Source organism: Sphaeramia orbicularis, chromosome 4 (assembly GCF_902148855.1).
Source record: "Sphaeramia orbicularis chromosome 4, fSphaOr1.1, whole genome shotgun sequence".
Taxonomy (NCBI): Eukaryota; Metazoa; Chordata; class Actinopteri; order Kurtiformes; family Apogonidae; genus Sphaeramia; species Sphaeramia orbicularis.
This window is the reverse complement of record NC_043960.1, coordinates 40,170,145-40,192,675: the sequence shown is the minus strand read 5'-3', so window position 1 is coordinate 40,192,675 and position 22,531 is coordinate 40,170,145. Positions and strand designations below refer to the sequence as shown.

Below are 22,531 nucleotides of genomic sequence, written 5' to 3'. Positions count from 1 at the left end.
CAGATATTTTCCTACTTTCAATAACTGAACATAAAAACAAGTGTGTCCATCCACTGTCATTGATAGATGATGGTGTTTCCATGGTAACTACGGAGCCTCTGAACGTCCACATGAGTCATATCTGATGACCATGAAAAGATGACTAAATGCATTTTACACCAAGTATTTACATGTATTAATGAATAAGTGGATCAACAGGTATTAAACAGTGTAGATCAGTAGATGGTTCAGGTAAATAGTTAATATTTGGGTCTTTATGGGTTAATAACGTACAAGATTTTCATGATAAATGGTTAAACAAGCCAGGCAATAAAAATAGCTCAAACAAATTACATATAAACAATATATTACATCACAGCTGCTCAGCGCATTTTCTTTTAGTCTAGATAAGTTTCATTACAATATAAGTATATTTCTTTCAATAATCATCTTCATTATCAAATAGTAAACTGTAACTTTATCACCTTTTGCTTGTTTCGTGTAAATTAAAGTTACAAAAAGGGCAACAGTGCCTCCCTGTGGAAACATTTATGTTCATTCAACTTCTTTGCTCATGGCTGATATTCTGTCATTTCCAAGCTATACATCTTCTATGTGCATTTGAGCTTCATCTGACACTGTAACTGTATGTTGATGATATAAAGCAAAGCAGCCAAGGCATGATATTTTTCTGTTTTTATCTGAATCATTAGGGAATTGTTCAGAATTAAAATGGGCTAACTTGCAAAATGTTGTGTATATGTAACATTACTATCATTTCTGAGTGAAGTTGTAATGAAGGGGAATAACTGTTTTAAATATAGAGTATATGCAATGATAATATGAGAAATGTGCACAGTTCATGTTGAAAATTGCATTTGTAAGTGCTGTGGTCAGAGATAGGGTTAGGAAATGACATTTTGTTTATGTAAATAAAAAAATCAGATCCAATATCCTCCTGAGACCCAGGAAAGTGAAAGTTTTAGCTTTTTACATTAAACAATAAACTGCATAATACAACCATTCTTTGTTTTTTTTTTCAGACACATTTTTAAAATTATTTATTTATTTATTTATTTATTTATTTATTCTTTGCAATGGAAAGCATTTTTTAAGTACAACTGTCAAAAATTTGTCCCCTACAGAGGACAAGAATACATTGCTGGGTCTCAGGAGGATATAAAGTGATGTACAATTTAAAGCATATCATACAAATGAAGATACAAAGGTTTACTTACCCTAAAACAGTCTAAGTTAACAAATGTGTGCTATAAAAATTTAATGTTTCTCATATTAGGGTGAAAAAAGTGTTGATACTGGCTTTAAGCCATGTCACATGCACATTCACTTCCTTAACTTCACAAATTTAAAGACTGAAAACTAATCATAAACTTTACTAAAAAGACCAAATCAACATCGAAGCAGAAAGAACTCTTGCTGTTGTAAGGGAGAACAGACACTTCTGGTGTAGTATGCATATGTATATGTAATGTAATGGACTACTGTAGTACATATCATTGAATCACTTTTCCCTGTTCTGTAACAAGACATGCCCAAGGAGCGATATATTTTTATTTTTTATTTTATTTTATTTTATTTATTTCAAATATCAAAACCCAAAAAAACAACAAGGAAGAAAAAAAAAAAAGAAAGAAAAAAAAACATTCAAAAAGGAGTGGAATGAAGTACAACTTATATAGTCCCGCCCCCTTACCCTATCACAAAGTGATCACAAAGTCCCATGTCAGTTCCTCACAGTACCTTAACAAACTTGCATGTCAAAAGAAATTCAAACCAATCTTGCACAAAACACAAAAAATTTTAAACATATCAAAATTAAACTCTGTCTATTTCATAACTGCATTTCATAACAGTGTTTGACATATCAAAATAAACACCTTCCATTTAATAGCTGTATTACGCATATAGATTGACTTCACTTCAAACATAAGTAGGCAAAAGAAAATCCTGATCCAAAAGGACACTCCGATATATGGAAATAAATCAACCGAAAAAGAAAACAAATATCACACAAATGTACAGCACTTTCAGTGTGACTCTTCCACAACACTCAGTGTCCGAAAAGGAATAGAAAGAAGTTGAGCCCACATTGTCCCGCCCCAATTCCACATGAGCTGGCCAATCAGCCAATAGATACAGTCTAAAACAAAGAACAGGTCAGTCACTAAATTACAAAAAGGAGAACAAATGACCACATAACATCCACAACCATTACTGTTGTACTCATGTTCACTGCCACTATATCTCTAAAAAATAAAGTTTTTACACATCTTCTTAAATTTCATGATGTTTTCACACAGTTTGATATTTAGTTCCATTCTATTCCACAAAACCACTCAACATGAAATGCACATCTTTTTAAAGATTTGTTCTAGTGAAATGTCGTTTCATATTTAGTCTCAGTCTGCAGTCATAACCCCCCTCTCTATCTGAGAATATTTTCTGTATGTTACTTGCAAGTATTTATTTCTTGCTTTGCATAATATCTGTGTTTTAATTTCCATCAAATCCTTTAATTTCAGTATATGTGAGAATAAGAATAGTTTATATACATAAGTAGAATCCCAGATGTCGTGAAAATCCACTTTTTATTAAGTCTGGCTGTATTCCACTATGAAACATACACCAAACAAGTTTATTTGTACATTGCAAAACATAAAATTGTAATAATGTCACTCATGGTTTGTAAAAAAAAAAAAAAAAAAAAAAAAAAAAAAAAAAAAAAAAATCAGTATACACTCTTTGTGCAGTTTATCCCATAAGGACCCAGTGCCTCTTCAGTGTCAGTTCCCAAATTAATTTTTCTCCCTATTTAACCTTTTATGAGTTATTTATCACCATTTATTGTAATATTATCCTCTGTATTTTGCATTTTTTTTCAATGAAAATCAGGTATTTTTCATATTTAATTCACCAATCATATAGATGTTCATAAAAGCTCTGGCTGAAGTTGACCGTCATAATATGAGAAACAGAGAAAAATGAAGAAAACTTGACTTTTCAACAAAATATATCATTAACTTAGCATAAACCAAGTCTTTCCACACACTGTCATTAATAAAACTCTATGGGTTTTACTGGTGAATTAATGTTGTAGAATATGACGGTGTTTCCACGTTCACTAAAGAGCCTCTGAACGTCCACATGGGTCATATCTGATGACCATGAAAAGATGACAAACTGCATTTTACTCCAATTATTTACATGTATTGATAGGATTAGTGGATCAACAGGTATTAAACAGTTTACATCAGTAGATGGTTTTGGTCGGTGGTGGATGTTTGGGTCTTTATGGGTTAAGTGAGAACACAATATCCTCCCATCATGCTATGGCCGCAGATCAGATGATAGATGATAGTATCAAACTTTGCATATGCTTGTGATGCATGTGCTCACACATTTAAAGGCTGAATCTGTGAACTCTTCAGTAGCTCAGCTCTCATCTCATCATGCATATCCACTGTGAACTGGTAATTCTCTTATTGGCAATGACCGGTAAGTTGTTTGGAAAGTTTACACATTTACACAAGTCACTTTTTGACACTGGGTGTCAGGAGAAGTTAGAATATGTGTTACGTGTAAAGACGTGCATTAGTAAATATATGGCATGAAGTCTCTTTTCATATTTTAATCCTTTCCCTTTTTGATATTGGTTCGCTGTGCCACTAAGAAAAACTGTCAAATGTTGTGCAGTAAAGACTGTATTTTATTGTTCACTAGGATGAATCTGTTGTATGTATTTATATTTTTGTGGTTTACAGTTCACACCGAAGCGATATATGGAGGTCGTGAGGCTGTGCCACATAGCAGACCGTACATGGTGCTATTGGAGAGGATGATGCCAAATGGTGAAACTAAGTACTGTGGTGGTTTCCTTCTGAATGAGGATTTTGTGATGACTGCAGCCTTTTGTGAAGCCAGGTTTGTCTAAAATACTTCATGTTTCTGACAGCGAAGGTGCTTCATTTTCTGAACTTCATGAACAACAACTTAACGTCTCTGTCTTTGTCCTCATATTGGGTGAAAAAAAAATACATATACATATATTATTAATTTGAGAAATAAGTATGCTTCATAACAGTTTGATTATAGTATTACATTTTATTTAATTGCCTACTTTATATATTTGTTATGCCAAATTTGACCAAAACCTGACAGAGAAGGTGCGTCATAAAATCAAGTGGTGTTTTTTAGTCCAGATATTGAAACACTTCCGTCATTCTTATGTGATGTAAAATAAGTACAGGTCTCTTAAAAGTTTATTTTCTTTAATTTGTAACTTTATTCTATTGCTTTTTGTTTATCATTCCAGGTCCTACAATGTCATACTAGGACTTCATAATTTCAGAATCCAAAATAAATCAGTCGTACAGATTATATCTACAAAGCAATCATTTCCACAAAAAAGATACAAAGATAAGAATCCTGACAATCAAATGATGCTACTGAAGGTAAAAAAAATAAAAATAAAGTTGAGACATTTTTCATGTTGATGATGATGATGATGATGATGATGATGATGATGATGATCATTATTATTATTATTATTATTATTATTATTATTATTATTATTATTATTATTATGTTGTTGTTGTTGTTGTTGTTGTTTTAATGCATTTTTCAAATTAAATCTGATTTTTTTTTACCATCTTTTCTGAACTTTTTTCTCAAGTTAAGCTCCAAGGCAAAATTCAACAACTATGTGAAACCAATCGCTCTGGCAGACCTGGATGATCCTGCTCCTAAATCATGTATCGTCTCTGGCTGGGGACGTCATAACACGACTGGATACATGTCTTTGACACTCAGGGAAGCCAATGTAACGCTGATACAAAAGAGCGTGTGTGCAGACTTTTACTGTTCTGCCGATGAAGAAGGACCTGTTGAGGTAAGTGTAGTTACAGAACACAATGGACACATGACTTGTGGTTTATTGTGGCACTTATTAAACCATTTCTGTGTGTGTCCTTACAGGGAGATGGAGGTAGTCCACTGGTCTGTGAAAATGGAAAGGCCTATGGAGTGGCGGCTTTCCTATTCTATATTGATGGCTCAAGATTCAGTAGTTATTCTCGTATTCCCGACATCAGCGGTTCCACATCCTCAGTAGAAAACAACGTGTTTTGCTCATTGTAAAAGCTTAAACATGCCAATGTGTTCAATGCACGCAGAATATCAGACTTCCTATTTTTAGAAATGCTAGAATGAATACTACTACTACTACTTCTATTATACATTTTAATTTTGTCCAGTTTAGAAAAAAAGATCTGAAAATTGTAAAACTAGAAGCTACTCTGCATTGTGCTTTCAATTTCCTTAATAAAGTAAGTATTTGTGATGTGGTGTGTGTTTTACCACGGGGTCATTTATTAACCAACTGAATAAGAAAACAACCTATGGAAGTGCATCTTCAGACATCACAGTTTACAGATACAGATCAGTTATATTCATCCACAGGAACCTTATGTTTTTTTATTTATTTATTTTTAAATCAAGAAAACAAAGAAAAACTAGAACTTTGTTTCACTTTTTCTCTTCATCCCTCTGAGCTGTACAGACAATAAATGTGTCACTGTCCCTGAGCCTGCTGGGTAATTGTGGACAGTCTCCCTTCCTCTGCTCTAGTTATCTACAGGGTTCGTACACATTTTGCAAGATCAAATTCAAGCACTTTTCAGGCACTTTTAAGGGTCATTTTCAAATTTTTTTCCAGCACAGCACCTTATCACTGGGGTCAAACACATATCTACAGGAATACATAGACTCATGATCTTTTTTTTCCCACTTTTTATCACAATGATGTATGTTGTATTATGCTATAAACATCTAAAATTATGTTTCATTATAGCAAAAAGTTTAGGAACTAAAGGAGAACATAAAGTTTTATCAAAAAAAAGGAAGCCACTTGTCGTTCTTCAGACACACTTGCATTGAGACAAAGATTAAGATAAAAATGTACCTGGAGTCGACCTGAGAACACCTGCTAATTTTCTTTTTTGACATAAAGTTTTATTTTTCAAAATTGATCACCTCTCTTTTTATGTAGCTTTGGCTATAACTCCAAGCACTTTCAAGCACTTAACCTAAAATCCAAGCACTTTTCAGACCTTGAAAACACAAAATTGAAATTCAAGCACTTTAAAGAATTTCAAGCACCTGTATGAACCCTGTATCTAATGACAAACTGAAATGTACGAAAAAAAAATTATAAAATGTGGCTGGAAAATAAACCAATTCTTGCTGCTATTTTTTTAGTCGAGGTTCTTGCTTATTTGGTCTTAGATTGAACTAACCAGCTCTGCAAAAGTGTCTCCAAATTCTACATAAATCATGGTTGCCAGCTCTAACTCATTCAGCTTCAGACTCTGGCATTCGACTGCCTTCACATGCAGTCACACCAGTACTTCTGATTTTTTACACCAAAGCAAAAGAAGGAGAAAAAAAAGAAAAACTGATTTAGATGACCCACTGGTGGAATTATGAATCCTACTATGGTCACATCAAGACCCGCCCTTCTCTGTCTCTGATTGGCTGGGCTGTGTGCAGTGTGCTATGCTCTGTTTGGAGAAGTTTCAGGGAAGCTTCAGAGCGTGAGTGATTCACCAACTTTAAGAGTTTAAAGAAGAGAGTCTGGGGTCTCTGCTCCCCTTCACATGTCCATCGCTGATGTCTCCTCTGATGTTGTCTACACCCACATCTAGAAACATCAAGAGTGAATCATTAAACACTGTGTGGATGAAGAAGAGCTGATTTCATGATGTGATTTTGTAAATGTGGGTCCTGAGGAGACAGGAAGTGGATTTATACCTACCTGGTGGTTCTGATGGAAATCCACCACCGATGGATGAACCCAACTGAACAAATGACCTGGACCCACGTGGGTTCTCATCCATATCATCAGGTCCAGATATGTGGGTGGTCTGCATCTGGACTGGTCCTGTTCCTGTGGTCTCTCTCCTCTGGTCTGCTACAAAAATGATGAACAAATGAGTCAAAATATAGAGAAAATTATCAACAAAAATACAGACAAATAACCAAGATACTCAATGAAATGAACAGCAATTTCTAAATGAATGGATGCAGAAGAGATGATTTCATAGTATGTTTTTGTAAATGTGGGTCCTGAGGAGACAGGAAGTGGATTCATATCTATCTCTGGATCTACTGGATCTGATGGAAAACGACCACTGATGGATGAACGGCTCCATCAGACAGGCCTCCTCCTTCACAGAGGATCTGCATCACTGTTGTCTCTCCTGAAATATAGTCAAAACAAGAAAAGCACTCGGAGAGCGCAGACCTCCGCCAAGACAGATTTTCATGAAATTTTCAGGAAATGTTGATACTGGCACAAGGAAGAAATGATTAAATTTTGGTGGTGAACAGGGGTGGGGGGGGCTTGCCCAGGCTTGCCCACCCTGCCCCCAAATTATTAAATGTTTATATAATAAAAAAAATAAAAAAAATCATGAATAATAATGCTTTTTTGCCATCAGGTGTATTTAATTTGTTGATGTCTCTGGACATGGAATTTAATGCTTTTTAATACCATTTAAGGCCTTAATTTCACAAAATCTATTTAATGACTTTTAATGCTTTTTAAAGACCCGCAGAAACTCTGTTACCACACTTCCTCTGACAGGTGGAAAAGCCCTATTGGTGGAATACTTGTATGTGCGAACATGGTACATTTGAATCTTGTTTGTCCCCCTGATGAAGGCCAGCAGGCTGAAACACGATGGGGCTCAGTGAACTCCGTTAATACATGCCATAATTAATAAAGGCATTTCAAAATTATGAGAGAATGCCTTGGCTTATGTAGTTTTTGTAGTTTCTTCACCAAACAGCACCTCTTTTACCATTTTTCATTACTGCCTGGAAGTCCAGCAAGCGTTCCTCTTTAATCTAATTCTGTCATCATAACATTATCATCAAAGTTAATGCATTTTTACACAATATATAAACTATATAATTTGTACTATAATATTTGTGCTATAATTTTATAGATGGATGTTATTTTTTGGAAAGTGTGTGGCAAACATGAAGTCCACTACATATGTAAATGTATAGTAAACACACACACACACACACACACACACACCCACACCATATAGATAACTGCCGATAGGTGGGTGGAGGACATGGAAATACAGTTGTCTCTAAATGTAAGTCAACATGTTGGTCTTTGAAATGCATTTTTCTGTGTCTGATCAGAAATGTCTACCACAGTTGTATATTTTGAACTAAAGTTAAGAAGACACTTAAGAATACTTAAGATGAGTAGCACACATGTTGTGTATATAATGAAATCCCTTGTGACTTGTTAAACCAATAGATCTGTCCAGACTCACATCTCTGAACATCAGACTATAACATGTGCTATAAACATGGAATATTCCATGACTGAACACTATGTCCAGGCTACCCATGGCTCTGTTATATTGAAAAGTTTTATTCCCTTGTATAGTTACACTTATATGTATTTTATACACATAACCCATGGAAGCCTCTTGATATAAATGAAGAACTGAACCCGTCATGTTACCTTTTTATCAGTCACATGTAAAAAAAAATCCTGTATATGTGGATTAATTTGGACTTTCAATTCCCACAGAGAAAGGGTCAAGTTCTTCTTTGGTGTTTATATGATATTATCCATTTGTACGTTGTAGATGAGAAGACAGATTTGATAGATTTTTTTTTTTCTTGAATGAATCAAATCTGTGTTTTTTGTTTAATCAATACATTACATATCTGATGACAGCATACATAGTCAGTGGTGATTAAACAATAAAATGTAGTGACACTTTAGTCAGCTGTTTCTGAAGCATGTTGTTCTGGTCTAATGGAGGAAGGTAACTACTAAACTTTATATTATCTAAAGTACCTCACTTCAGCAGTAAAATGAATCCAAAACATTCAATATAATAGTGTAATAGTTATTGACTAGAAAACAGCGCAACAGGAATGTATGAGAAGTGAACAACATCGAGCCTGTTGATTTGTGATAAAGCTGATTCTGAACGAACTCATCTTTGAGATGAACGTATTCTAACACATTTGTAGTCAATAAAATGTCAACACAACCGTACATATTTAACCATTTCATTTTGTAATTTTAGGGGAAGCCAGGCTTCACTTGCAGTCTATGAGAAATCACCACTGGTGTGTATGTGTTTGGTAATTAGGTGCAGCCAGGGTTTCCAAAAAAAGAAAAGTCGATATAAGAGAAGTGTAAGTTACTCAAAGGAATGCATTACAGCCATCCTGCAACACCTTCACTGACTCCCAAAAAAGCAGCGTATCCACTTCAAGATACTTCTCATCAATTACAAAGCTCTCAATAATCTTTGTAAGTGTCTGAGTTGTATTGTAAGTGCTGATAAATAAAATGTATTATTGTTATTATAACTGTAGAGCCTCAACAATGCAGAGATTTTGAAAAAGTTCATATTTAATGCCAAAGAGATATACTTTTGATTATTTTTGTTTTGTTATTTTTATGTATTATTTGTGTGTTGAACTGTTTAAAAACACCAACAATGAAAGTCTGAGGGAAAAATACAATAAAACCTGGTTTTACAAATGTGATTTTACACATCCATACTCATAATAATTATGAAACTGAGTTTTTTCCTCAGTCTATAACTGTACCATGAAAATCAATGATTGTTGCACCCCAAATTGTCCCACTGTTCATGTCATGCATCAATATCTTTTTGTCAGGTGCCAAAGAAGAGGAAGCAGCAACAAAAGGCGAGGGTGGAGGAGATGGAGGAAGTAGAGGAGGAGGTAGAGGAAGAGAAGATAGAGATAGTTAGAGGAGGAGAGGCCCGAGGAGGAGGAGAAAGCGGTAGATTGTGGAGGGAGATGGAGTGGGCAGAGGGTGGAGTAGATGCAGGAGCTGAAGTGGGCATACCCTGGGGGATAAGGGGGTGGGGCAACGTAGAGGTAGTCAATGCATGGCTGGATGCAATAATTTTGGAGGCGATAGAGGGGTTAGAGGAGGAGGTAGAGGTGTTAAATCTGGGGGAGATGGAGGAGGATGGGCTGGAGGAGGGGTTTGAGGTGATAGAGGGGGAGGAGCTCGAGGAGAGGTTAGAGGAGGTAGAGGCGGAGGAGGGGGCTGGAGGAGCAGATGGAAGAGGTAGAGCGGGAGGAGATAGAGGAGGAGGAGATGGAGGAGGAGGAGATGGAGCAGGTAGAGGAGGAGGAGGAGGTAGAGGAGGAGGAGATAGAGGAGAGCCCCCTGCCCTCCTTCGACTGTCCAGTGGCCCACCAACCCCACTGTCCCCGTTCCCATTCGACCTGGAGGAGCAGATTCCTGCGCTCTGACACCACCTGTTGGTGTTTGCCTGACTGTTCAGCCTGCGGACGCGGTTTCACACCTGTCCATCTTGTGTTTCAGTGTCCGGTAGACTGTCCAGAGCGGACGTATCGGGAAGTGGCGGAGTTCTGGCGTTGGCCAGGACCAGCGGAGTCGTTGCCCCCCTTGTAGACCATCGTAGAGACGCAGATTCCTGCATCTCATTTCCTCTTTCTTTTCCTTCTTCTGTTGTTGTACAAAGTGTTGAATGTTGTCTTTGTCTCTATTTCCCTTAACTTTATATTGTGCAGATGTCTCTTCTGTTTCAGGATCCAGATGTCGCCATTAAAGACCCCCTGTACCCAGCCCACCCAGGACAGACCACCGGCCCACCCAGGACAGACCAGGTCTGCAGCTGTGGAACCCCTGCAGTCAGACAGGTGACACATTTAATTGATTCATTTGGAAATTGCTGTTCATTTTATTGGGTTTCTTTGTCATTTTTGTGTATTTTTGTTGATAATTTTCTCTATATTTTTGGCTCATTTGTTCATTTTGTTCATAATTTTTGTTACAGACCAGGGGAGAGATACCACAGGAACAGGACCAGCCCAGATGCAGACCTGGTGTCACAGGTGTCATGTCCAGTCAGGACCTGACAGCAGGGCTTGGGACCCACAACAGGTCCAGGTCATGTATTCATTTGGATTTCCTATGTTTTTAATATTGTCAAAGCTCATGTAAAAGGGGATTTTATCTACAACTTTCTTATTTTTCTTTTCAGCACCTGCGACCCGGACCCTGATAAAGCGGAAGAAAATAGATGGAAGACGAGGAAATGCAGTCGTCTCTAAATGTAAGTCAAACATTTCTGTGTCTGATCAGAAATGTCCACCACAGTTGTACATTTGTCTTGTTGTGTGTCAGTGGGTGTCACAGTGGATAACCTGGGTCTTATTTTGACTGTGTTTCAGGAAAGACAACAGCGATGCAGATCCTCTGTGAAGGAGGAGGCCTGTCTGATGGAGCTGTTCATCCATCGGTGGTCGTTCTCCATCAGACCCAGTAGATCCAGAGGTGGGTATAAATCCACTTCCTGTCTCCTCAGGACCCACATTTACAAAAACACACTATAAAATCAACCCTTCTACATCCACACAGCGTTTAATGATTGTGTGTTGATGTTTCTAGATGTGGGTGTAGACGACATCAGAGGAGACGTCAGCGGTGGACATGTGAGGGGGAGCAGAGACCCCAGACCCCAGACCAGACCCTCCCACAAAAAGCCAAAATGTGGCCAAACATTTAACCTGAGACTGTAACAAACTGTAATAAACTGCATGACCTTCATCTTTTTCTTCTGTTTTTGTAAAAGAATCAAGATGGAGGTTCAGCTGGTTTTATAGAACAATATATTTCATGAGTGGATTGGACCCACTTATCTAGTAGTTTGTAGTGGAAGGTGTTGAACCCTTAGGGGTCTGAACCTATTTTGACTGTTTTTCAATACATTAGATTTTGCCTTTATATAACACATTACAAATGTTAACCATACCTGTGTTTGGTATACTTTTTTTTTTCGCATAATTTCACCTATATTATCTGTTAATATTTTAACACTTTATCTAACTTTATTAACATATTTGACCCAAAATTATTAGAATTTGAAAAAAAAAAAGCTATTTTTTTACTCTGGAAATATATATGTATCTATTTATTAATAATATCTCCAGGTTTATATGGTTGATCAATGTCAAACAAATTCCTTTTGTTATAATGCTTCAATCACCATGGAGGGTTAAAGGGTTAAAGTTAAAACATTTCTCAAGGCGTCCGCAACAAACTGTAGACTTAGAAACTGTAGGTTTAGTGTTGAAGTGTAAACTGGTCAGCAAGGAAATAGTTAACTAATGCTACTGTAATGGTTGTAAAACCTCTTCCAACATCTAACAAAAATTGTGTCCTAACATGATACTGTTTGTCAAACTTTCTTTCATATCAGAATCACAGGGTGGAATGCGTCATAGTTCTATTAGTTATGTATAATAGCTGAGCTCTGTTTCGTTACTGGTGGTTTTACAAACAGAAAACTTGACTCATTTGTGTAAGCAACCAAACTATAAAGGTTAAGTGAGTTATTCCAAGAGGTTAATTGTATTCAGTCTGTGGTTTAACTTCAACAGAAGTTTCACTGAAGATGAAGAAATATAACAGGAAATAAATATCTGTGAAAAATCTCACAATGTAAATGTGAACTAATAAAAAACATCCTCTTTATTGTCATTATCAGCTATGTACAGCAGGGACCATATATAGAGAGAATGAAGTACATGGGGGTCCACCAAACAAGTTTATTTGTACATTGCAAAACATAACATTGTAATAATGTCACTCATGGTTTGTAAAAAAAAAAAAAAATCAGTATACACTCCTTGGGCAGTTTATCCCATAAGGACCCAGTGCCGCTTTAGTGTCAGTTCCCAAATTAATTTTTCTCAGTATTTAACCTTTCATGAGTTATTTATCACCATTTATTGTAATATTATCCTCTGTATTTTGCATTTTTTTTCAATGAAAATCAGGTATTTTTCATATTTAATTCACCAATCGTATAGATGTTCATAAAAGCTCTGGCTGAAGTTGACCGTCATAATATGAGAAACAGAGAAAAATGAAGAAAACTTGACTTTTCAACAAAATATATCATTAACTTAGCATAAACCAAGTCTTTCCACACACTGTCATTAATAAAACTCTATGGGTTTTACTGGTGAATTAATGTTGTAGAATATGACGTTGTTTTCACGTTCACTACAGAGCCTCTGAACGTCCACATGGGTCATATCTGATGACCATGAAAAGATGACAAACTGCATTTTACTCCAATTACTTACATGTATTGATAGGATTAGTGGATCAACAGGTATTAAACAGTTTACATCAGTAGATGGTTTTGGTCGGTGGTGGATGTTTGGGTCTTAATGAGTTAAGTGAGAACACAGTATCCTCCCATCATGCTATGGCCGCAGATCAGATGATAGATTATCAAACTTTGTATGTCCAAAATTCTCATGCTTGTGATGCATGTGCTCACACATTTAAAGGCTGAATCTGTGAAGTCTTCAGTAGCTCAGCTCTCATCTCATCATGCATATCCACTGTGAACTGGTAATTCTCTTATTGGCAATGACCGGTAAGTTGTTTGGAAAGTTTACACATTTACACAAGTCACTTTTTGACACTGGGTGTCAGGAGAAGTTAGAATATGTGTTGTGTGTAAAGACATGTGCATTAGTAAATATATGGCATGAAGTCTCTTTTCATGTTTTAATCCTTTCCCTTTTTGATATTGGTTCGCTGTGCCACTAAGAAAAACTGTCAAATGTTGTGCAGTAAAGACTGTATTTTATTGTTCACTAGGATGAATCTGTTGTATGTATTTATATTTTTGTGGTTTACAGTTCACACCGAAGCGATATATGGAGGTCGTGAGGCTGTGCCACATAGCAGACCGTACATGGTGCTATTGGAGAGGATGATGCCAAATGGTAAAACTAAGTACTGTAGTGGTTTCCTTCTGAATGAGGATTTTGTGATGACTGCAGCCTATTGTGAAGCCAGGTTTGTCTAAAATACTTCATGTTCCTGACAGCGAAGGTGCTTCATTTTCTGAACTTCATGAACAACAACTTAACGTCTCTGTCTTTGTCCTCATATTGTGAAAAAAATAAAATATTTATATATATATATATATATATATATATATATATATATATATATATATATATATATATATATGTATAATTAATTTGAGAAATAAGTATGCTTCATAACAGTTTGATTGTAATATTACATTTTATTTAATTGCCTACTTTATATATTTGTTATGCCAAATTTGACTAAAACCTGACAGAGAAGGTGCGTCATAAAATCCAGTGGTGCTTTCAGTCCAGATATTGAAACACTTCCATCATACTTTTGTGATATAAAATAAATTCAGGTCTCTTAAAAGTTTATTTTCTTTAATTTGTAACTTTATTCTATTGCTTTTTGTTAATCATTTCAGGTCCTACAATGTCATGCTAGGACTTCATAATGTTGGAATCCAAAATAAATCAGTCACACAGATTATATCTACAAAGCAATCATTTCTACAAAAAAGATACAAAGATGAGAATTCTGACAATCAAATGATGCTACTGAAGGTAAAAAAATTAATAATAATAATTATAAAGTTGAGACATTTTTCATGTTGATGATGATGATTATTACCTCCGCCAAGGAGGTTATCTTTTTGTTGGCGTTGGTTTGTCTGTCTGTTTGTCTGTCTGTGTGCAAGATAACTCAAAAAGTTATGGACGGATTTGGATGAAAATTTCATGAAATGTTGATACTGGCACAAGGAACCAAGGTTATTATCGTTAACGAAAACGAACGAAATGACGAAAACTAAAATTGAAAAAACATTTTCGTTAACTGAAATAAATTAAAACTCTAATTAAAAGAAAAAAAAACGATAACTAACTGAAACTGTATTGTGAGCTTACAAAACTAACTAAAACGTATAAAAATTATGGATACAATTCCCTTCGTTTTCGTTTCTGTCAATGTCGGATTGATATGAAATTAATTTATTCCACTTCAGCAGTTTGAGCTGGTGACACCATACGACACTACACAGTCTGTCATGTCTGCTCACTGGTGGTTTCCAGTCTTCTTCTGGTCCACACTCTACCTGGAACATACAGACTAAAGCTGGGACACAGCAGCACAGTCCTGTCTGGGGTTTACTGTAGCGATACATGGGTCGGGTTTTTTTTTTTTTTTTTCTTTTTTTTTTTTGGGCGTACCGTGTGTGTGCGCGTGAGTGACAGACAGAGCTGAGCTAAAGTACAGAGTCAAACAGGACTAGCATCCAGGTTAAAACTGGAGAGTTTATCACCATGAAAAGGCCTTCCAAGCCCTGAACTGCACAGTTTAGAAGAGGAGAAAAGAGGAGGATCAAAACTAATCCAATTACAGAGGTATGGAACCTGTTAGAATGTTAAAAAAACGTTTGATGTTACTAGCAACAGCTAGCTGAACTGAACTGAAGCAAAGTTGGCTAATAATGGAACTGGAGATGATTAAGATATGAGATATCTGCTAAGGTGTGGTTTACTGATGAGGAACTGGGTTATATATGTTTATAAGTGGTTTGTATATGTTTCTGTCTGCTTTAACTGCTGGTTAGCTGGTTTATAATAGGTTCCTATCTGCTTTAACTGCTGGTTTATAATATGTTCCTATCTGCTTTAACTGCTGGTTAGCTGGTTTATATATGTTTCTATCTGCTTTAACTGCTGGTTAGCTGGTTTATAATATGTTCCTATCTGCTTTAACTGCTGGTTAGCTGGTTTATATATGTTTCTATCTGCTTTAACTGCTGGTTAGCTGGTTTATATATGTTTCTGTCTGCTTTAACTGCTGGTTAGCTGGTTTATAATATGTTCCTATCTGCTTTAACTGCTGGTTAGGCTGGTTTATATATGTTCTATCTGCTTTAACTGCTGGTTAGCTGGTTTATATATGTTTCTATCTGCTTTAACTGCTGGTTAGCTGGTTTATATATGTTTCTATCTGCTTTAAACTTAAACTGCTGGTTAGCTGGTTTATATATGTTTCTATCTGCTTTAACTGCGGGTTAGCTGGTTTATATATTTTCTATCTGCTTTAAACTGCTGGTTAGCTGGTTTATATATGTTTCTATCTGCTTAAACTGCTGGTTAGCTGGTTTATATATGTTTCTATCTGCTTTAACTGCTGGTTAGCTGTTTATATATGTTTCTATCTGCTTTAACTGCTGGTTAGCTGGTTTATAATATGTTCCTATCTGCTTTAACTGCTGTTAGCTGGTTTATATATGTTTCTATCTAGCTTAAACTGCTGGTTAGCTGGTTATATATGTTTCTGTCCTGCTTAAAAACTGCTGGTTAGCTGGTTTTATAATAGGTTTCCTATCTGCTTTCACTGCCTGTTAGCTGGTTTATATATGTTTTCTATCTGCTTTAAACTGCTGGTTAGCTGGTTTATATATGTTTCTATCTGCGTTAACTGCTGGGTAGCTGGTTTATATATGTTTCTATCTGCTTAACTGCTGGTTAGCTGGTTTATATATGTTCTATCTGCTTAACTGCTGGTTAGCTGGTTTATATATGTTTCTATCTGCTTTAAACTGCTGGTTAGCTGGTTATATATGTTCTATCTGCTTTAACTGCTGGCTGCATTGTGCATCTCCTCTCATGCTTTGCACATCTTCGCATTGTTTCACGAAAGTGACGTTGTGTAGGATTGCACCCCACCTCAACCTGCTATAGGGAATTTATACATTGTACGGTACATTGTGTCTCTGCTCAGTCCATGAGCCGCCCTAACCCGACCCCCAAATAAAGTGTCCAGGGTAGCCCATATCCACGCCTCACTAATTTCTTTGAATAGGATGATGAGGAAGATAAAATATATGAAATAACTAAAACTAATACTAAAACTAAACTAAACTAAACTAAAACTAAGCATTCAGAAAAAAACGATAACTAATAAAAACTAACAAACCTGCTCTAAAAACTAATTAAAACTAACTGAATAAGAGAAAAAAAAGTCAAAACTAATTAAAACTAAACTATAATTAAAAATCCAAAACTATTATAACCTTGCAAGGAACAAATGATTAAATTTTGGTGGTGATGTGGTGATCGGGGTGGGGGCACTGATATGCCTTGGTGGAGGTCTGCACTCTCCGAGTGCTTCTAATTATTATTATTATTATTATTATTATTATTATTATTATTATGTTGTTGTTGTTGCTGTTTTAATGCATTTTTCAAATTAAATCTGATTTTTTTTACCATCTTTTCTGAACTTTTTTCTCAAGTTAAGCTCCAAGGCAAAATTCAACAACTATGTGAAACCAATCGCTCTGGCAGACCTGGATGATCCTGCTCCTAAATCATGTATCGTCTCTGGCTGGGGACGTCATAACACGACTGGATACATGTCTTTGACACTCAGGGAAGTCAATGTAACGCTGATACAAAAGAGCGTGTGTGCAGAATTTTACTGTTCTGCTGATGAAGGAGGACCTGTTGAGGTAAGTGTAGTTACAGAACACAATAGACACATGACTTGTGGTTTATTGTGGCACTTATTAAACCATTTCTGTGTGTGTCCTTACAGGGAGATGGAGGTAGTCCACTGGTCTGTGAAAATGGAAAGGCCTATGGAGTGGCAGCTTTCCAATTCTATATTGATGGCTCAAGATTCAGTAGTTATTCTCGTATTCCCGACATCAGTGGTTCCACATCCTCAGTAGAAAACGTGTTTTGCTCATTGTAAAAGCTTAAACATGCCAATGTGTTCAATGCACGCAGAATATCAGACTTCCTATTTTTAGAAATGCTAGAATGAATACTACTACTACTTCTATTATACATTTTAATTTTGTCGAGCTTAGAAACAAAGATCTGAAAATTGTAAAACTAGAAGTTACTCTGCATTGTGCTTTCAATTTCCTTAATAAAGTAAGTATTTTTGATGTGGTGTGTGTTTTACCACGGGGTTATTTATTACCCACTGAACAAGAAAACAACCTATGGAAGTGCATTTTTAGACATCACAGTTTGCAGATACAGATCAGTTATATTCGTCCACAGGAATATGGAAGCACATTTTTTAATTATTTTTTTTTTAAATCAAGAAAACAAAGAACTTTGTTTCACTTTTTCTCTTCATCTCTCTGAGCTGTACAGACAATAAACGTGTCACTGTCCCTGAGCCTGCTGGGTAATTGTGGACAGCAGTGGCGGCTGGTCGTCTTTCAGACAGGGGAAGCTCATTGTCGGCTTACATCAAAAAAAAAAAAAAAAAAAAAAAATTGGTCAAGTTATTTAAACATACATTCGTCCCTCCGTTCCTTTTTAAGAAAATGCTCAGTGACCTTATCGTACCAGTAGGCGTCTTTTCCAGGACTGGACCAGTGTCCTCTGAATGTCCAGCAGAGCTGGGCTGCTCAGACGGCCTTGGCCCATTGTGTTGTGAGTGTAAGACTTCAGCCTTTTTAAACTACAGATGCTCCTTTCACTGCGACCTAGCCGACAGTTTGATTGATTTAACTATCTACAAAACGATATTAAACTCGAACAAGAAATGATTAAATTATGGAACTGAAACAAGAAAACGCTGAAATTATGTTAAATTGAAACAAGGAAGTACAATGAGTGTGTTTTATTTACAGTGCAAGAAATGAACGAGTAATTTCGTAGTGGTTTCTCTCTCGATGTCACAGCAGAATGTGCGACGGTATTAAACTGAACTGTGTCAGTGAAGGAGTAAATCTGAAAATAGCTGTCAATCAAACGGGATTCAGCCTTTTGACCGATCCTCCAATCAGCACGTGGGATTCTGGCGTCCAGCCCGGCCGAGCTCCGCCCACAGCTCCATTCACCCCCAGAGACGCCTGGCGTCCGGGGGCGGGACAACATCGTGGCATTTATCCAATTAGCGTCCAGTTAGAGGCAATGAAAAAAACTGTTCCACTCAGTCCATTGAAGCCCAGAGATGCCCGCAGTCTTCGGACAAATGCACTGAGCAGAGATGGATGAGAAAACAGAGATACGGGAATGGAGGAGAAGTGAACAACATCCAGTCCACTGATTTGGAATAAAACTGATTCTGAACAAACTCATCTGTGAGATGAACATGTTCTAACACATTTGTAGTCAATAAAATGTCAACACAACCGAACAGATTTAACCATTTAATTCTCATAATTTTAGGGGAAGCCGGGCTTCCACTGCAGTCTATGAGAAATCGCCACTGGTGGACAGTCTCCCTTCCTCTGCTCTAGTTATCTACAGGGTTCGTACACATTTTTCAAGATCAAATTCAAGCACTTTTCAAGCACTTCTAAGGGTCATTTTCAAATTTTTCCAGCTCAGCACCTTATCACTGGGGTCAAACACATATCTACAGGAATACATAGACTCATGATCTTTTTTTTTTCACTTTTTATCACAGTGATGTACATTGTATTATGCTATAAACATCTAAAATTATGTTCCATTGTAGCAAAAGTTTAGGAACTAAAAAAGAACACAAAGTTTTTTCTAAAAAAGAAGGGAGGCCACTTATCTTTTTTCAGACACACTTGCACTGAGACAAGATTAATTCAGTGGTTCCCCACCTTTTTTGACTCGTGACCCCATTTTAACATCACAAATTTCCAGCGACCCCAGACATTCAAAATGGAGACATTTTTTGCTAATATTAATTTGTTTTTGATCATGTAATAGTTTGCTATACTATGTTGCAAATAAAAGTTAATTTTAGATGCCATTTAATCTATATAATGTATATTATTATGGATGGAGGCAGTAAAGCCAGGTGTAGATTGCTGCACAAAGTGAGAATTTTATTTTCCTTGGTCAGGATATGTACAGTCAGTCCAGCTTGGATTTACAAGGCTGACAATTAATACTGAACAAACAAGAACTCAAATTATGAATTATGAATAAGCTGCAGCATCTGAAACTGACCACAATGAACATTTGAAAGATAAACAGTACCGCAGTGCTTCAGAGTTTGTCATGTCTATTATGTGTTGTGATTGTCTGTCTAAACTCACCATATAATTTCTTAGTACGTCTTTATGATTTATTTTCATCAATTATTAGAATTTCAGGTAACCCCATTTGAATTCCAGGTGACCCCACGTGGGGTCCCGACCCCAAGGTTGAAAAACACTGCTCTAGCGGCTGGGCGGTTTAATGGAGCAGATGTGTTTCGCAACGCTTCCCCGAACTTAATAACTTCTACCTGGTCACTCACCCCCTGACACTATTTTTTTTGCCCTTCAATATACGGTATTGTGGCCGAACCATGCCTCCAAACAAAAAAAGGACGACCAGGAACGAGAAGATGCGGCTAATGTTAACACCTTTACAGCCGTGCTAACTGCTAAGCTAGCTGAGATGAAAAGTGAACTGTTGACTGAGATCAAGGACACCTATACGAGGTATGAGGCAAATCTTCGTACTGTCCAGACCACTGTCGATGACCATGAGGAGCGCATCACCAGTCTGGAACAGTTTGCGAACGTTACCAGCCAAGAGTTATCCGATGCACGAGCCGAGCTAGCAGCAATAGCTGAGGAGAATGTTAAGCTAAAGGCTAAGCTAATCGGACCTTTCCGGACGAAGCCGCCGTAATAATGTGAGAATCATTGGTTTGCCAGAGCAGACTGAGGACCAAACGAGACCAACCGCCTTCTTCTCTCAGCTACTTTTCGAAGTGTTTGGTGCGGACATTTTGTCGTCGCCCCCGGAGCTTGACAGGGCCCACCGTGCGCAACCCGCTCGGCTAACATCCTCCGGTAGACCGCGGCAAGTTGTGATTTGTTTCCATCACTTCCAAACCCGGGAGCTGGTGGTGCGGGGCAGCACGACAACTGCGAGGCAAACTGAAATACAAAAGGCGCGTCCATTCACATCTTCGAGGACTACGCTCCGGAGGTCTTGGAACAACGCAGCCAATACCGAGACGTGATGAAGAGGCTGTACGAGTTGGGCTACAAGCCTGCCGTGGAGATACCCAGCTAGGCTATTTGTTGTGCTCGAAGATGGATCAAAGAAGCATCTCTCCTCCTTGAAAGAAGCCGTTGAAGTTAGCGTCTCGCCAACGTGATCAAGGTGAATCAGAAGTGAAGTGACTTTGTATCTATGGTTACTCGAAGGAGACATGTTCAGTTGCAGTTAGACTGTTTTGAAACGGTAATTACACTGCGATTGAAACTATTGTTGAAGGTCTTTACACGGGTTTACTCTGTCAATTTGAAAGCTGGTTCTTTGCCTTTCTAGTTGGTATATGTCCACTTATTTCATGGAAGTGAGTCTACATGTAAATGCGCCTTGTTGCACTCTATAACTGTTCATTCAGAAGGGATTGGGATGGATATGTACATATAGATATAAATATATTTTCTCATGAATACTTGTTTTAAATTTTCTATTCTATAGATAATTTCTTTTTTTTCTTCCAAATTTATTTTGTATATTTTCTTTTGCATGGAAAGTAAGCTATTTTCTATTGTTTTACATAGACTATAATTTGAAACAATCTTCTGTAATTTTTTTTTCTTTTCTTTTTCATTTTTAAAGGGGAAAAAAAGATAACTTTAAGGATATATGTGTATTTGTATATATCTATATTTCTTTTTACCTTTTTTTGATTTTTTTGTTACCTTCTTCTACTTATGTAGACTATAACTATCATTGGTTACTTCTGTTGAACATTGAAAGATGTGTATATTTTTTTCGGTTTAATAGATTAGATATAAGTGTTCTGTTTTCATTCCTAAGAAACCTTTATAAACAGTTTCGGACTTTCATGACCATTATCGGGATACCCTAATGTCGGGGACTGGGACTTTTGGAACTTCGACCTAAGTTGGAAGCTCTACAGGTGTGTTTAACATCTTTGTGCAATGGACACTGGATTTTTATGTATGTATGGGGTTTTTTCGGCCATTGGGTTTTTTTTTTTTTTTGTTCTTTCTTTTCTGTTTCTTTTTCTCATTCTACTTTTCAGAAACTTGTCATGCCCACCTTGCTTCCTCAGATTCCCAAGGAAGGCTCAACTCTTCCTTTCCTCATTTCTGTAAACGACACAATGTATGGCAGCCGCAAGTACCACACTTAGACTTGTTTCATGGAATGTGAAGGGAATGGGAAACACTATTAAATTGCAACGTGTAATGACCCATTTAGACCAGCTCAAAGGTGATATTTATTTCATCCAGGAGACTCACATGCTCAATAAATATGTTACACGAATTAAAAAACACTGGGTTGGGAACATTGTTTCACTCAACATTTAATGCTAAAGCCAGGGGGGCTCCCATAATTATCCGTAAAGGCCTTCCTTTTATATTGGAGAAATCAGTTTTGAACCCAAATGGTAGATATGTTATGGTTTCTGGGCGACTTCGGGAGATGCCATTTCTTTTTGTTTGTGTTTATGGTTCCTAATTGGGATGACAGTATTTTTATGTCAAAGCTCTTCTCCTCTTTCCCTGGACGTTGAAAATCACCATATAATTGTGGGAGGTGATTTTAATCTGGTACAAGACCCTTTATTGGATAGATCCTCTAACAAACCTGCTCCTCTCACAAAGGCGGCAAAGACGTTACTTAC

At 36.9% G+C, this 22,531-nt stretch overlaps 2 protein-coding genes across 2 annotated transcripts; both read left to right on the top strand.

Annotated features, from left to right (window-relative positions):
• Window positions 1-3,412: 3,412 nt before the first annotated feature.
• On the top strand, window positions 3,413-5,338 carry LOC115418709 (granzyme G-like). The gene is made up of 5 exons (XM_030133266.1): window positions 3,413-3,495; window positions 3,762-3,921; window positions 4,313-4,451; window positions 4,673-4,888; window positions 4,975-5,338. Exons 1-5 carry the CDS (start codon window positions 3,450-3,452, stop codon window positions 5,134-5,136), a joined length of 723 nt encoding a protein of 240 aa, XP_029989126.1. The 5' UTR covers window positions 3,413-3,449; the 3' UTR covers window positions 5,137-5,338.
• An 8,115-nt stretch (window positions 5,339-13,453) lies between these two features.
• Window positions 13,454-22,036, top strand: LOC115417576 (mast cell protease 2-like). Its single transcript, XM_030131597.1, has 7 exons — window positions 13,454-13,499; window positions 13,768-13,927; window positions 14,373-14,511; window positions 17,217-17,432; window positions 17,519-17,650; window positions 20,302-20,496; window positions 21,926-22,036. Exons 1-7 carry the CDS (start codon window positions 13,454-13,456, stop codon window positions 22,034-22,036), a joined length of 999 nt encoding a protein of 332 aa, XP_029987457.1.
• Window positions 22,037-22,531: the final 495 nt, after the last annotated feature.

What these genes read in the sequence shown, in the direction of transcription:
- LOC115418709 (XM_030133266.1), top strand. Translation starts at nt 3,450, where the DNA reads ATGCATATCCACTGTGAACTGGTAATTCTCTTATTGGCAATGACCG. An exon ending in TCTCTTATTGGCAATGACCG is followed by an intron (nt 3,496 to 3,761) that starts GTAAGTTGTTTG and finishes TGTGGTTTACAG; the next exon opens with TTCACACCGAAGCGATATAT. An exon ending in GCAGCCTTTTGTGAAGCCAG is followed by an intron (nt 3,922 to 4,312) that starts GTTTGTCTAAAA and finishes TTATCATTCCAG; the next exon opens with GTCCTACAATGTCATACTAG.
- LOC115417576 (XM_030131597.1), top strand. Translation starts at nt 13,454, where the DNA reads ATGCATATCCACTGTGAACTGGTAATTCTCTTATTGGCAATGACCG. An exon ending in GCAGCCTATTGTGAAGCCAG is followed by an intron (nt 13,928 to 14,372) that starts GTTTGTCTAAAA and finishes TAATCATTTCAG; the next exon opens with GTCCTACAATGTCATGCTAG. An exon ending in TCAGTGGTTCCACATCCTCA is followed by an intron (nt 17,651 to 20,301) that starts GTAGAAAACGTG and finishes CTAACTGCTAAG; the next exon opens with CTAGCTGAGATGAAAAGTGA.